Source organism: Coenobita brevimanus, chromosome 97 (genome assembly GCF_032717465.1).
Source record: "Coenobita brevimanus isolate Jiangsu-jjx chromosome 97, ASM3271746v2, whole genome shotgun sequence".
Classification (NCBI taxonomy): Eukaryota; Metazoa; Arthropoda; class Malacostraca; order Decapoda; family Coenobitidae; genus Coenobita; species Coenobita brevimanus.
Genome location: NC_137050.1, coordinates 4,652,398 through 4,664,686, shown reverse-complemented (window position 1 = coordinate 4,664,686; position 12,289 = coordinate 4,652,398). Strand labels below are relative to the sequence as shown.

General features: G+C 44.1%; 1 protein-coding gene across 1 annotated transcript; it reads right to left on the bottom strand.

Moving 5' to 3' along the window:
* Positions 1 to 2,305: 2,305 nt before the first annotated feature.
* On the bottom strand, positions 2,306 to 11,413 carry LOC145413784 (alkylglycerol monooxygenase-like). Its single transcript, XM_080283438.1, has 7 exons — positions 11,309 to 11,413; positions 6,666 to 6,790; positions 5,424 to 5,572; positions 4,761 to 5,030; positions 4,347 to 4,498; positions 3,288 to 3,539; positions 2,306 to 2,584 (listed from the first exon to the last, which is right to left on the bottom strand). Exons 1-7 carry the CDS (start codon positions 11,411 to 11,413, stop codon positions 2,306 to 2,308), a joined length of 1,332 nt encoding a protein of 443 aa, XP_080139564.1.
* Between the last annotated feature and the right edge of the window lie 876 nt (positions 11,414 to 12,289).

Below are 12,289 nucleotides of genomic sequence, written 5' to 3'. Positions count from 1 at the left end.
AAAGAGCGCCGTTGAGTTCTGGTTTAAACACTAAGTACAAGTAAGATTAAACACTTCTATGACTGGCCGTACCTAGCGTTTGTTGCTTATAAATGGCGCTAATACATTCGCTTGTGCATTTACTCCAGCAAAGTGCGCTTTGTGAGCGCCTGAGGAGCGAGTGAGCGTTTGTACATAAGCCTAGCACCATAATTTCACCTTCGTGTAAACTTGCAACAATTCTGGCGAGGTAGTTGAACGATAACAGAAGAATATTTGAACTAAACTACTTTCACGTTTTCCCTTTCTCACGTTTTGTCCCTGGATGTGCATATAGCGAGGCGCCATAGCATTTATCACGCTCGCAATTTTCAGTTCTCTTTTCCCGACTTGCCGTATCAGCGACATGCGTCAGTAAACGCTTGGCTATTGATTGAATGATGATGAAACCCAGAAATGGGGCAATTACCCTTGCTTATTTCATCCCCTAAACATAGAAAAACCGTTCATGTAAAATTACGAGCGTAATATCCGAGATTTAATTGTCAGAATTCATGCAAGAAAACATAATGTTACAACAGGAAATCTTTTTAAATTCGATTTCATAGTTGTGCATATCAATTGAAGCCCTCGGTACATTCCCTTGGAAAACTGGGATTCCGAGGTGTTTCTTTGGTTTCTTGAGTAAACATATAGCTACACACAAAATTAATTGAATGTATCTACTACCTGCTGATAGAATCTCTTCTCTGTCTCACACAGTAGAAAGTTATTAGCCTCTGAAAACCGTCGCGGTAGGGCCATGTTTTGTCGGGCAGGGCAGGGTCGTGTCGGGCAGCTCAATTCCCAGCTGAACGTAAACATTGCTTCGCTACGTTTGCTCGCTTCCCTGGCTGTGTTCTCTCCGCTCGCAGCGCTCGCTCGCTCATAATAAGAAAAGAAGCATCAGAGTGGAGATTCAGGACATGTTACACGATACAGTATATGAAACAACTTTGGCATGCGGTGCTGTAAACTATGATGTTAAACCTTCTAGTAGTGCAGTAAGCCTTTGTTATATTTTGTTACATTATTACGCGTTGTTGAAGTGTGTGATGTAATGCTAACACTATCAACAATATAGGATATTTTTTCACTATGCCAGCTAAGTAAGGGTGTGCAGTGTGTAGTCAGCAAAACAGGGCAAAAACAGGAAGGTGGTGGTGTGTCACGGATTCCGGTGAGGAGAGAGCCTGGTGGGTGTGATTAAATCTTTTCTAGACAGGCCCAGAGTCCATATACAAGGTGAGTGTAGATCCTGGATAGACCTTGGGTTCAACTGTAGTCCTTTTACCTAAACCTGGCTCAGATTTATTCTTCTGTAGCATGTTTCACGTACCTCTGCGACAATGTAATGCTACGGCTCTACATCTTTTCCACTGCACTTCTTCATGATGAACACCATATTCTAGTGTTAAGCTCTTGTTACACCCCAGAATTCAAGGTGATGAGATGGCAAGTTTAGGCCAAGTTTGCGTGAAGTGAGTATAACACCATTACTCCCCCTCGTCCCATGCCCAACCTGGCTAACTTAAAAAAAACGGTAGTTGTTGTGTAGGCATCACCGGTCAACATTCAGAAGATGCCTTGGAGTAACCGTGGATGCTGTGGTGGTAGAAATTGTGGTTCTTTTTCTTACGGCTGGAATGAACTGTAGTTTTTGTTCGTGCTGCTGGAATAACGGAAGGTGAAGCTCTGTGGAGTGAAAGAAATAGGCATATTAGATGGGACTGTTTAGATAGTGACGGAGATGAAGAAATAAACAGACTACCACATTACACTACTTACAATGGCATCATCATCATCATCATCATCATCATCATCATCGTCATTAATCATCATCATCATCATCATCATTAATCATCATCATCATCACCTATACTCAGCCATCAACGTCCAACTTGCATTATCGAATTAATTATACACCGCTCACTTAAACTTAGCCTAAAGTGTCATCTCTCCATCAATAATGCCCAGCTGCAAGAAGGGGTTATCACTACAATATAATGCTAGTCACGAAGAAGCGCTATGGGATGGGTGTGTTATTCTACCACTGTGTTACTGCAAGAAGAAGAAAAGCTCCTCTAAGTAGCAAAGTGGCTGGCAGAGTGTGAAGAGCCTGACAAGAGATATGAAATTTATATATGCTTTGAATTTAGATGAAAGGCCTGGAATAACATCTAAGTAACGATTAAACAATAGTATTATACATTTCTTTCGTATCTACAAAAGCTGTTGGTTCAAGCCTCTGTACAAGAACCTTCTGAACTCAACCGTACCTGTGTGTTCACAGCGCTTTGATCTTGGGTTGTGAGTGGATAGGACGAGTGCTTCGGGCCGTCCACACAAGGGCGGAGAAGGCGAAGTAGACGAGGATGACTGCGTCCAGGTGTGAGTAGGGCGTAAGGGGCGGGGTGCGGGTGTAGGTATGGGCGAAGACGTAGGCAAGACACCGCACGGCCTCCACCACGCCCGCCCACCTCCACCTGTCGTACATGCTGGTTAGGACTCCCGTTCCCGTCACTATGAAAGACAACCACCCGCACACGAACCACCATGACGCCGTCTGTGGGGAAGGGGGAAATGTTTAGTCTCTTTAGTTTATTATCACCTGACAGAACTAGGCTACTCTTACAGCTTGAATGCTATGTCGGAACTGCATGAGCTTAGATGAGCCTCAGCTATGTGGTAGGAACGAGTCTCCTTGGTTACTAGTGAAATTTGTCCTCCAGTCTGACTACAACTTGCCATCAGTTGAACTGAGAGGGGCAAGTGATCTCAGTCAGCTGAAAATAAAACAGTTATAGTAAGAGTCATGGTTCTGCTACGATTGCTATAGTGGGTGCTCTAACATGACGAAGATCCCTTTCCTCTTTCAGTTCAGTTGATGGTCAAGTGTAGTCGGACTGGAGGGTTGATTCATTCCCACCTCGTAAATAAGGCTTATCGAATTTTATGCAACAACGACTTGTTATTCAAGTCGTGAGAGGAGCTAGAGTCGTCAAGATTAGAAAAAAAAAAGATACAATAGCAGACAGAGATGATTCCCTTGAGTATCATCAGTCATGGCTTCTTCGATTCAAAAACATAAATGATAAGGAAAACACCCAACAAGCATTACATTAAACTACTACAGCTGGCACCTTACAAATCCAGGTTCCTGTTCCAGATACTAACAGACTGAGATAAATAGATTCTACTCAAAAGTCCCGTCAGTTCTTACAGTACTAGTAGACAGGTGTACTTTCCAGTGTACAAACGAGTCCCACCTTGTAGTGTTCGATCAGCTTGAGTTGTGTGAGGAAGAGCAGTGTGATGTGAGAGATGATGTACACCACCTGCCAGTGCGGTAGTCGGGGGTCGTGTTTGGCCCTCCCCACCTTCACGTCGGGGTAGAGGTCAGGGTCACCCAAGCGGGGCGTCCCTGGGGTCCATCCAGGGCCGTAGAACACCGCCTTGAGGGAGTCCCCCCACGTGGCCTGACTGAGAACCTTCTGCAGCACAACCTCGAAGTAGAACACCTGTATGCGAAAACCACGTGATAAATATTTAATGCTTGACTGACAGCTCAGGGGTAGAAAGCATTTTCTGTTAAGCCGCAAAGAAGGTAATACAGACGCAGAAGGTCAGGAACAACCTGTCATTCTATATGGTCAATCGTACCAGGACATCAGAAGAAAAAGAACCTTTCTTGCAACCATACAATGGAAATTGGCTGATTTAAATTCTATTCAAAATAGAGGAAAATAAGAAAATCAATACATGAACTCTGGATTAAAAGAAAAATATAAAAGAGACACCAATCACAAACTGTTTAAGAAAAAAAAAAAAAAAAGCTACCGGATGAACAGTAGAACATTCCAAACTTCCTCGTAAGCGTCGAACCTAACAGCGTAACCGAGGCCAAGAGAATAGCCTGTATTCTCGTACGGTGAGGAAGCTTACTAACACCTCTTCCCTAGCGATTCATTTCGTATATTACACATCACCAGTCTCTTGCATCATATCTGTTCCTTTGCATTATCGTTATACATTGCATATAAAAGATGAAAACACTCATCAAACAGGCACAGGCAGGAATAAACTGGCAACGAAAAAGTGTTAGTGAGCTTCCTCACTCTACGAGAATACCGCTCAAGGTCTACCCGTGTGCACTACCCACTCTCCCCTTAGTCTTGATTCCCCCTCAGAGAAAAACATCCAGAGATACCCACATTTTCTTTTCGTTTATTTTTATTTTTACAGGTGTTTCAGTGTTACGTTTCATAGACCATTAAATTATACATAATCTCTCTCTCTCTCTCTCTCTCTCTCTCTCTCTCTCTCACCTGGTGCCAGAGTGCGTTCATGAACTGGGGTGGGTCGGTCAGTCCATACACAATCTCGTTCTCGTGCCTCTCCTCCTCGAAGGTGCCAAAGAGACGGTCCCAGATGATGAAGATGCTGCCGTAATTCTTGTCCAGGCACCACTTGTTGGCCCCTGCAGAGAGAACGTAAGCCACTCAACTCAAGAATAATGGTTAGTCATCATCATTATTATCATCTTCAGTGTTATCATCATCATTTTCTTATTATTATCAACATCATCATCATCATCATCATCCCAACGTGCAGATGGGGTGAGGTAGGGCAAAAAAAAAAAAGGAAAAAAACACAGTCCAAGGTGGTGAGAATTAGTACAGGTATTTTAACTCTCTCTCTCTCTCTCTCTCTCTCTCTCTCTCTCTCTCTCTCTCTCTCACCATGATGCACGCGGTGATGTGAGGGCGTCATAAACACCCATCCAATCGGCCCCAGTGTGGGTATGAAGGCCGTGTGGATCCAGAACTGATACAGGTAGTTGAGGGTGGCGTGGGTGGCGGCGGCGGGGAGGGGGAAGCCGAGGAGGGCCAGGGGATGATAGAACCCGAAGTGAACCACCCTCTGCAGCACCGAGGATCGAACCCCCACCGTCAGGTTGTACTCTTCGGCTGAGTGGTGAACCTGGTGAACCGCCCACAGGATGTTCAGTTCTGCAGGAAGTACAAAAGGAGTTCCTAGAAGGCACTGAGGGCGAGTTTCTTTGCTTTCACCATCATCATCATCAACATCATCACCATCATCATCATCATCATCAAATTTTAGCAAGTATTGGACCGCCTCAGTAATATTAGTCAAATATCGATTAAGCTTTTCAGCCAATCAAGTGTTTTATATTTTGCTTTTGCTACTTCTTGACTTTTTCTTTCATCGTAGGAGTGACTTTTCCACCAGGGAAGATTAGATGCAGCCTTCATCGACTCCTTTTTAAAGAGGTCTTTCCTAAATTGAATAAAAGCATCTGAAACCATGAAGAATAAACCATAAAAAGGCGTCCTCGTGTTGAAGTGATTCTCTCTCTCTCTCTCTCTCTCTCTCTCTCGTACCGTGGTTGGCTCTGTGTATCCAGTAGTAGCAGAAGTCCACCAACACTGCCGCAGCTGCCCATGTGTAGGGGGAGTTCCACGGCAGGTCCCACAGGCGGTACTGATACACCCACACGTACCCCCACAGCATCACCCACCCTCCCACAAGTCTGCACGGGGAGAGGAATGGGTGTAAAGTGTAGGTGGGGACGGATGTGGGTGGATTGAGAAGGGCGGGGCACTGAATGTGAGTGTGGGTATGGATCGATGTGGGTGGCTTTGGGTGGGTCTCGGTAGGGTGGGGCAATGGGTGTGGATGGGGAATGGGTAGGGCGGGGTAATGGGCGTGGGTGGGTAAATATGTGGGAGGGGAGAAGTGACTCTGAGGATATTTGGGTAATTATAAGGTCACTGCGCCCTAATGAGTTAATGTGTCACCATTAGTATTTATCCATTTATTTAGTCAGCAAAGGAGCATCGTTATCAATAGGCTGAACGAAAGTGAACATGAAAGATTTTTAGTTCGTGCGTTTCGTGTGTCACTAGTACTTCTGAGTGATTAAAAATTCGCATAGATGTCATACCAGTTTTCCTTAGTTGATAATATGTAATAATGAATTACTAAAGCAGGCTATGCAATGAAAAAGAATGTTGCGATTTTTTGTTTTTTTGTTGCCTGTACTTAAGCGAGTCAAATGTTAGTTCCTACATGGACTCCCTCTCCCTCTCTCTCATTCCTAGCTTCCTTTCTCTCTTTCCTCTAACTCTCTCCAATCCCTCCATGCCCCCGGCCCCTCTCTTCCCTATTTGTCCCTCTTCCTCTTTCTCCAGGCCATCTCCCTCACTACCTCTCTCTAATGCCTCCATGTCCCTCCCTCTCTTCCCTATTTTCTCCCCCTTCCTCTTTTTCCTGGCTACCTCCGTCCTTTCCTCCCTTCCCTCCCTGTGTCCCTCATTACTTAGCGGCCTCCAACGGTATATCGCTGGCTGCTGACGTGATTACCTCCCCCTCTCTCTCTCTTCCCCCTTCCCCTCCTTTCCTTCCCTTCCCTATCGTTCCTCTCTTCCCCACATCTCTCCCTCCTTCATCCGTCTCTCTCTTTTTAGCAGCGTCCCTTCCGCCCGTCAGCGTGTCCTTACATCCCTCTCCCTCCTTTCCTTTCCCTCCGTGGCCCCTACCTCCCCTCCCTCTACGTCTTCGCCCCTCCCTCTCCCCTAGCTTTCTCTCTTCCTTTCCTCCACGTCTTCCTCGCCCCTCCTTACTCGGCGGCGTCCTGCATTATACCGATAGCCGCTGTGGTGACCGCCTCGCTGAGCCGGACCTCCCGCCCCACACACCACCGCACCGCCATCTCCACCAACGCCAGCATCACCATCACAGGGGCCGCCTGCAGAGGAGAGGAGGAGATAGGAAAAGGGGGAGAAATAATGGGGGGAGGGAAGGGGCACAGGTGAGGGGCGAAAATTAGGGGAGGAGGAGGCGAGTTGGTAGAGAGAGAGAGAGAGAGAGAGAGCATGAGAATAACGAATACGAATAAATGATAAAGAGAACAGATAACACGATTTCGGAAAATACGATTGAGATAACTGGGTAAAATTTTCGAGAGGAACATACCGGAGAAATTACTAACTCCTTTGAGGATGTAATTCATGCTTCCACCAGACGATTTTATTCAGCCTAGGAGAGAGCTCTAGTATGACAAGGGTTAATGAAGAAATATGTATAAATAATCCAGTATGAAAAGCCTCTCTAAAATGACTAATAATTCCTGGCAGTAAGAAGCTCAAGAAAGACGTCGACGTATTGAAGAGATTGAGAGAGAGGTAAAACACGAATCTGTAGGTGTTTCAGTAATTTCAACCACACACACACACACACACACACACACACACACACACACACACACACACACACACACACACACACACACACGAGCTGCGTTAATTCCCCATTTTCGGTGTTTTGCTTTTCTTGTGTGTGTGTGTGTGTGTTTTTTCCTCCAATAAAAAGACTGAGTTTTTCGATAGCCCTCTGATCCGTGAATATTTTTTATCTGTGTGTGTGTGTGTGTGTGTGTGTGTGTGTGTGTGTGTGTGTGTGTGTGTGTGTGTGTAGGCAGATAATCACTAACACTACTGAAGGAGGAGGCGGGGGAAGGGGGGAGACGTTGAAGAGGAAGGAAAGGGACAGGGAGAAGGAAGGATGACAATGGAGAGAGAGAGAGAGAGAGAGAGAGAGGAGGAACTGATGACAAAGGAGATACATGAAGGGAGAAGAAAGTAAGGAACAAAGAGAAACTAAAGCCGTAATGAAAAGTAAAAAATCGAGGGCAGCAGACTAGTAAAAAAAAATAATACGAGATTCTGAGGTGAAAATCATTAGTAAAAAATTTTCTTCTCAACCAACCTTCAAGAAATAGAGAGAAATGCTGAAAAGAAATTTGAAATACTTCTTAACCATAGTTTTCTTTTTAAATATTTCTTACTCTCGCTATTTATCAGGTCAAGGTCTCTGTGTCCCTGTTTGTCTGTCACACACACACACACACACACACACACACACACACACACACACACACACACACAAGAAACACTCCTCTCAAACACTTCATTTTTTTTACAAACTTAGATTTAGAAACGAATACAATCACACCTAACATTAACAACCAGGAAACTATCTTCTAAGTCATTTTATCTACCAAATGCCAGGATGACTTAACACTGAGATTAGATTTAAGGATTAGAAAAGAGATGAGTACTTAGAGATGATCTACGTCATGTGAGGGAAGAGTTGAACTAGGCAAGCGTATGTTTAGTTGTGGTCAGGAATATCACTCTTAAGATAAACATTTATGAAACTCTTATACATTATCCTGAATAAGTTGCTGAGTTTCGATGGGCTCCTCACAATGTTTCAAAATCTATTGTTCCCTGTCCCAGTATTTATCGTAATGAAGTGTCCACACTAGGTACACATCCATGAGCAAAATTTCGTTGACAGTCCCTTTCCAATATTGTCCTGCCTTCCACATTTCCCACTCTTTCCCATACGGCAAAGAATTCCCTTCCTTCCCATATTCCTTTATTGTGTACCTCAAATTTCGATCACATAAAAGCAGTCCACGTCACACCTTCACAATTAACAGAGAAATGTCGGTTAACTTTCTGGTTATGCCTGTATGTGGGTGTGTTTTATAATATCCTGCATGTTATCTATTAAATCGAGGTTATGTGATTAGACTGTGATCTTGTTACGTGAGCCAGTATCGTGGAGTCACTCTTTATCATCGTCGGGGTGCATTCACCTGACAAAGATCCCAAGCCCCTTTCAGTTTAGTTGATGGGCAGGTGAAGTCATATTGGAGGATACATTTGACTAGTAACCAAGGAGATCCATTCCTACCTCGTAACTAAGGGTCACCAAATTTCCTTCAGTCAAGTAGTGAGTGGCCCAGCTCTGTTGGATAAAAACAGACTAGTGTCCTTTGCATGGTGTTTTTGTGTTGGCAGTGAGTGTGTTGGGAGTGGGTGTGTTGGGAGTGGGTGTGTTGGGAGTGGATGTTTTGGCAGTGAGAGTGTTGGGAGTGGGTGTGTTGGGAATGGGTGTTTTGGGAGTGGGTGTGCTGGCAGTGTGTGGGCAGTGGGTGTGTTGGCAGTGTTTGTGTTGGCAGTGGGTGTGTTGGGAGTGAGTGTGTTGGCAGTGGGTTGTTGGCAGTGTGTGTGTTAGCAGTGAGTGTGTTGGCAGTGAGTGTGTTGGCAGAGTATGTTGGCAGTGAATGTGTTGGCAGTGAGTGTGTGTTGGCAGTGGGTGTGTTGGCAGCAAGTTGTGTTCCTGTTGGCAGAGAAGGCTTCGTAGCACTTCTTCATCAGTGATTTATTTTACTTATTACATCTTAACCGAGTCGCACATTTTTATATATTATTTTCCTCCCTTTCACGTTCGGGGCAACTCCATTATTGAATTCCACGTAAAACCAGACAATTTTATTCAGCAGAGAGTGAGTCAAAGGAGTCTACTGGCACCATCAACCCCCTCATGGTCTGGACAGCTCTCGTATTCTGGTCTAGCTAACCTTAGACGATTTTTAGCAGTCGAGAGTGAGCATAAGAGGCTGAGGATGTTAATAATCTCGTGCGCGTTATCTGTATCTATCTCCATTTAATATCGACCTGGTGTGTGTATCAGTAACGAGAGAAAAGACATTAATGTGTAACAGGCAATATGAAACGAGGAATTGCTGTTACTTTTCACACAGGGATGAGGCCTTCTGTATTTCAATTCACTCTGCTGTCTTACGCTGTCATAAGTTTGAAGGAGAATACTTGTAGCAAAGAAGAAAGAGACGACAGACAGACAGAGAGATAGATAGATAGTTAGACAGACAGATAGATAGATAGTTAGACAGACAGGTAGATAGATAGATGGACAGAAAAACAAATTAACACATAGATAAAGAAAAGGGCCATTGAAGTTTAAAATCATTTAATCCCGCTGCCACCCAGACGTCTCAAGTAAGCTAAATAAAATAATATAAGTGTAGCAAGCCTTAAAAAACACGTAATCAATTTGAAGGACTTAAAGAAAAAAAGGGAGAAAAAAGAAAATCGCTATGGTGTTTTTACTGAGGAAACACGAAGGCTAATTTATAAGGGGAAAAACTCCCGCCCTTGCTTTTTTTCACAGGTGTTTTTTTTTTTCGATTTTTTTCGTATTTTACTTCTTTCCGTCCTTGTTCTTTTCTCCATATCAAGCGTTTGTTTTTTCTCCTCGTTTTTATTCATATGGTTTTTTTGTCCTTTGCTTCTTTCCATGGTGATTTTTTTTTTTTTTTTATAACTCGTTTTTGGGTCGTATGCTTCGTGTTATGTCGTTGCGTTTCTCTGTTATTTTTTTGTACATGGGTTTTCCATTGTATTGCCTTTTTTCGTCCTTGTTTTTTTTTTCAGCGGTAATTGTTTTTCGTTATGGCCTTTTTTTATTATTTATTTTTGGTGCTTTTTTCCTGCAAGTCGTGAACTTTGTGCGGGAGGTCGTGAAGGACGATATCGAAGGGAGTTATTTATTTATTTATTATTACGCATGACTGATGGGGTAAGAAAATAAAAAAAAAAATCTATGACCACGCTCTAAAAAAAAGAAAAGCAAAGAAAAGACAGATCAGTGCCTATAAACAACACGAGGGCTATGAAAACAGAATTAAGTTTTTTGTCAGAGTTCCAGTAGGAGTCTGCAAGCTTTCCTGTCGTTATTTTCTCCCCACGGAATTATATACAGTCGTAGTGTTCTCTCTCACAAACAGCCTCGAAAGGACTGTAACATCTGCTGCTGTATTCCTTTGTATTCCTCTTTGTACTCCCTCCCTGAGAATACGACCAGCCAAATCGAGTTTACGAAGATAAATAAGTAAATAAATGAATAAATAAATAAATAAATCAGAATATACAGATTGAAGGAAGCTGTGAGCACTTTATATACACATTGTTGTTGTTGTTGTTATTGTTGTCGTTGTTGCTATTGTATTCTTAGGCTCAACGTGAACTCGGTGGAGCGGGTAATATCTGTTCCACCACGTGAAGGCGTCCCTCACCTGCACCACTTTATACAGACAGACATTTAAGGCGGAAATTGTACGTACTTAGTATTTTTTTCCCTCTTCCTCTTAATAGTTATGGTGGCAGAGGTGATGGTCGTGTGCTAATGGCGACAGTGGTAGGGGCTGTGGTAGTGTGGTGTGATAATAGCCGTGACTGTGATGGTGTGGTGTGGTGATAGCAGTGATTGTGGTACGGTGGTGTGATGGTGGTTGTGGCAGGGTTGTGGTTGTGGTATTGGTGGTGATTTGTGGTGGTTGTGGTGAAAGGGGACACAAAATCACTCACACCCAAAGAAAAGCCTGTGTACTGACCTGCTGGACATAGTCAGGCACCTCGTGGTAGTGCCTGAAGGAGGAGGCTGAGGGGCTGACGAGGTAGAAGAGGGGGGCCACCCGCGCTGCCAGTGTGCTTAGCATCTTGTACGACTTTCCTCTTGGTGGTGTGGTTGTGGTGGAATGCTAGTGTGGTGGCTGTGGTTAGGGTAGGTGGTGGTGGTGATGGTGACTGTGGCGGTGGTGGTTGTGGTAGGTGTGGTGTGGTGCTGTTGGTAGGGGCGGTGTGGTGGTGGTTGGGGTGGTTGTGGTTAGGATAAGGTGGTTCGGGGGAGGTAGTTGGGTTGGTAGGATGTAGCTGTGGTGGCAGTGGTTAGGGTAAAGTTGTGTGGTGACGGTGGTGGTTGTGATGGTGGTGGTTGTGGTGATGGTGGTGGTGGTGGAGTATTAGACTGGAGTGAATTAAATAAAATATTATGATAGGGTGATGTTCTGGAGGGTGGTGAGGTTGAGTGTGGTAGTGATGTGGTGGTGGTATTTTGAGAAGCTGTTAGTTGTGGTAGGGTGTTACTGTGGTGGTGATAGTAGTGTGGATGGTGTGGTGGTTGTGGTAGAGAGACTTTTGTTGTTGGGGCTGTGGTACTCTAGGCTGATTTATTTTCGTGAGACTGTGGTACTTACGACTTTGTGGTGGTTGTGGTGGGTTGTTATGGTGTTAAATGTAAAAGGTTGTTGGGGTTGTGGTAGGCCGGTGGTTGAAATGGTGGTTGTGGCTGTACTGATGGTTCTTGTTATGGTAGTGGAAAAATGGCTGCCGGAAATTGATGCAGTGGATGTTCATGTAACGTAGCCCTGTGAGAAAAGCCAGTCTTACATTAAAATGCACCCTTCACTTTAATTAGACAGAGATTTTCGTCCTTTTGCAATCTATTTCACGAAGCTTAATGGTAAAATAACACAATACTATGGGTCTTTATCCTCCCTTATATAATTAGCACAGGAGATCTATAAAAAAAACGT

What these genes read in the sequence shown, in the direction of transcription:
- LOC145413784 (XM_080283438.1), bottom strand. Translation starts at nt 11,413, where the DNA reads ATGCTAAGCACACTGGCAGCGCGGGTGGCCCCCCTCTTCTACCTCGTC. An exon ending in TGCCTGACTATGTCCAGCAG is followed by an intron (nt 6,791 to 11,308) that starts GTCAGTACACAG and finishes TCTCCTCTGCAG; the next exon opens with GCGGCCCCTGTGATGGTGAT. An exon ending in AGCTGATCGAACACTACAAG is followed by an intron (nt 2,585 to 3,287) that starts GTGGGACTCGTT and finishes CCTTCCCCACAG; the next exon opens with ACGGCGTCATGGTGGTTCGT.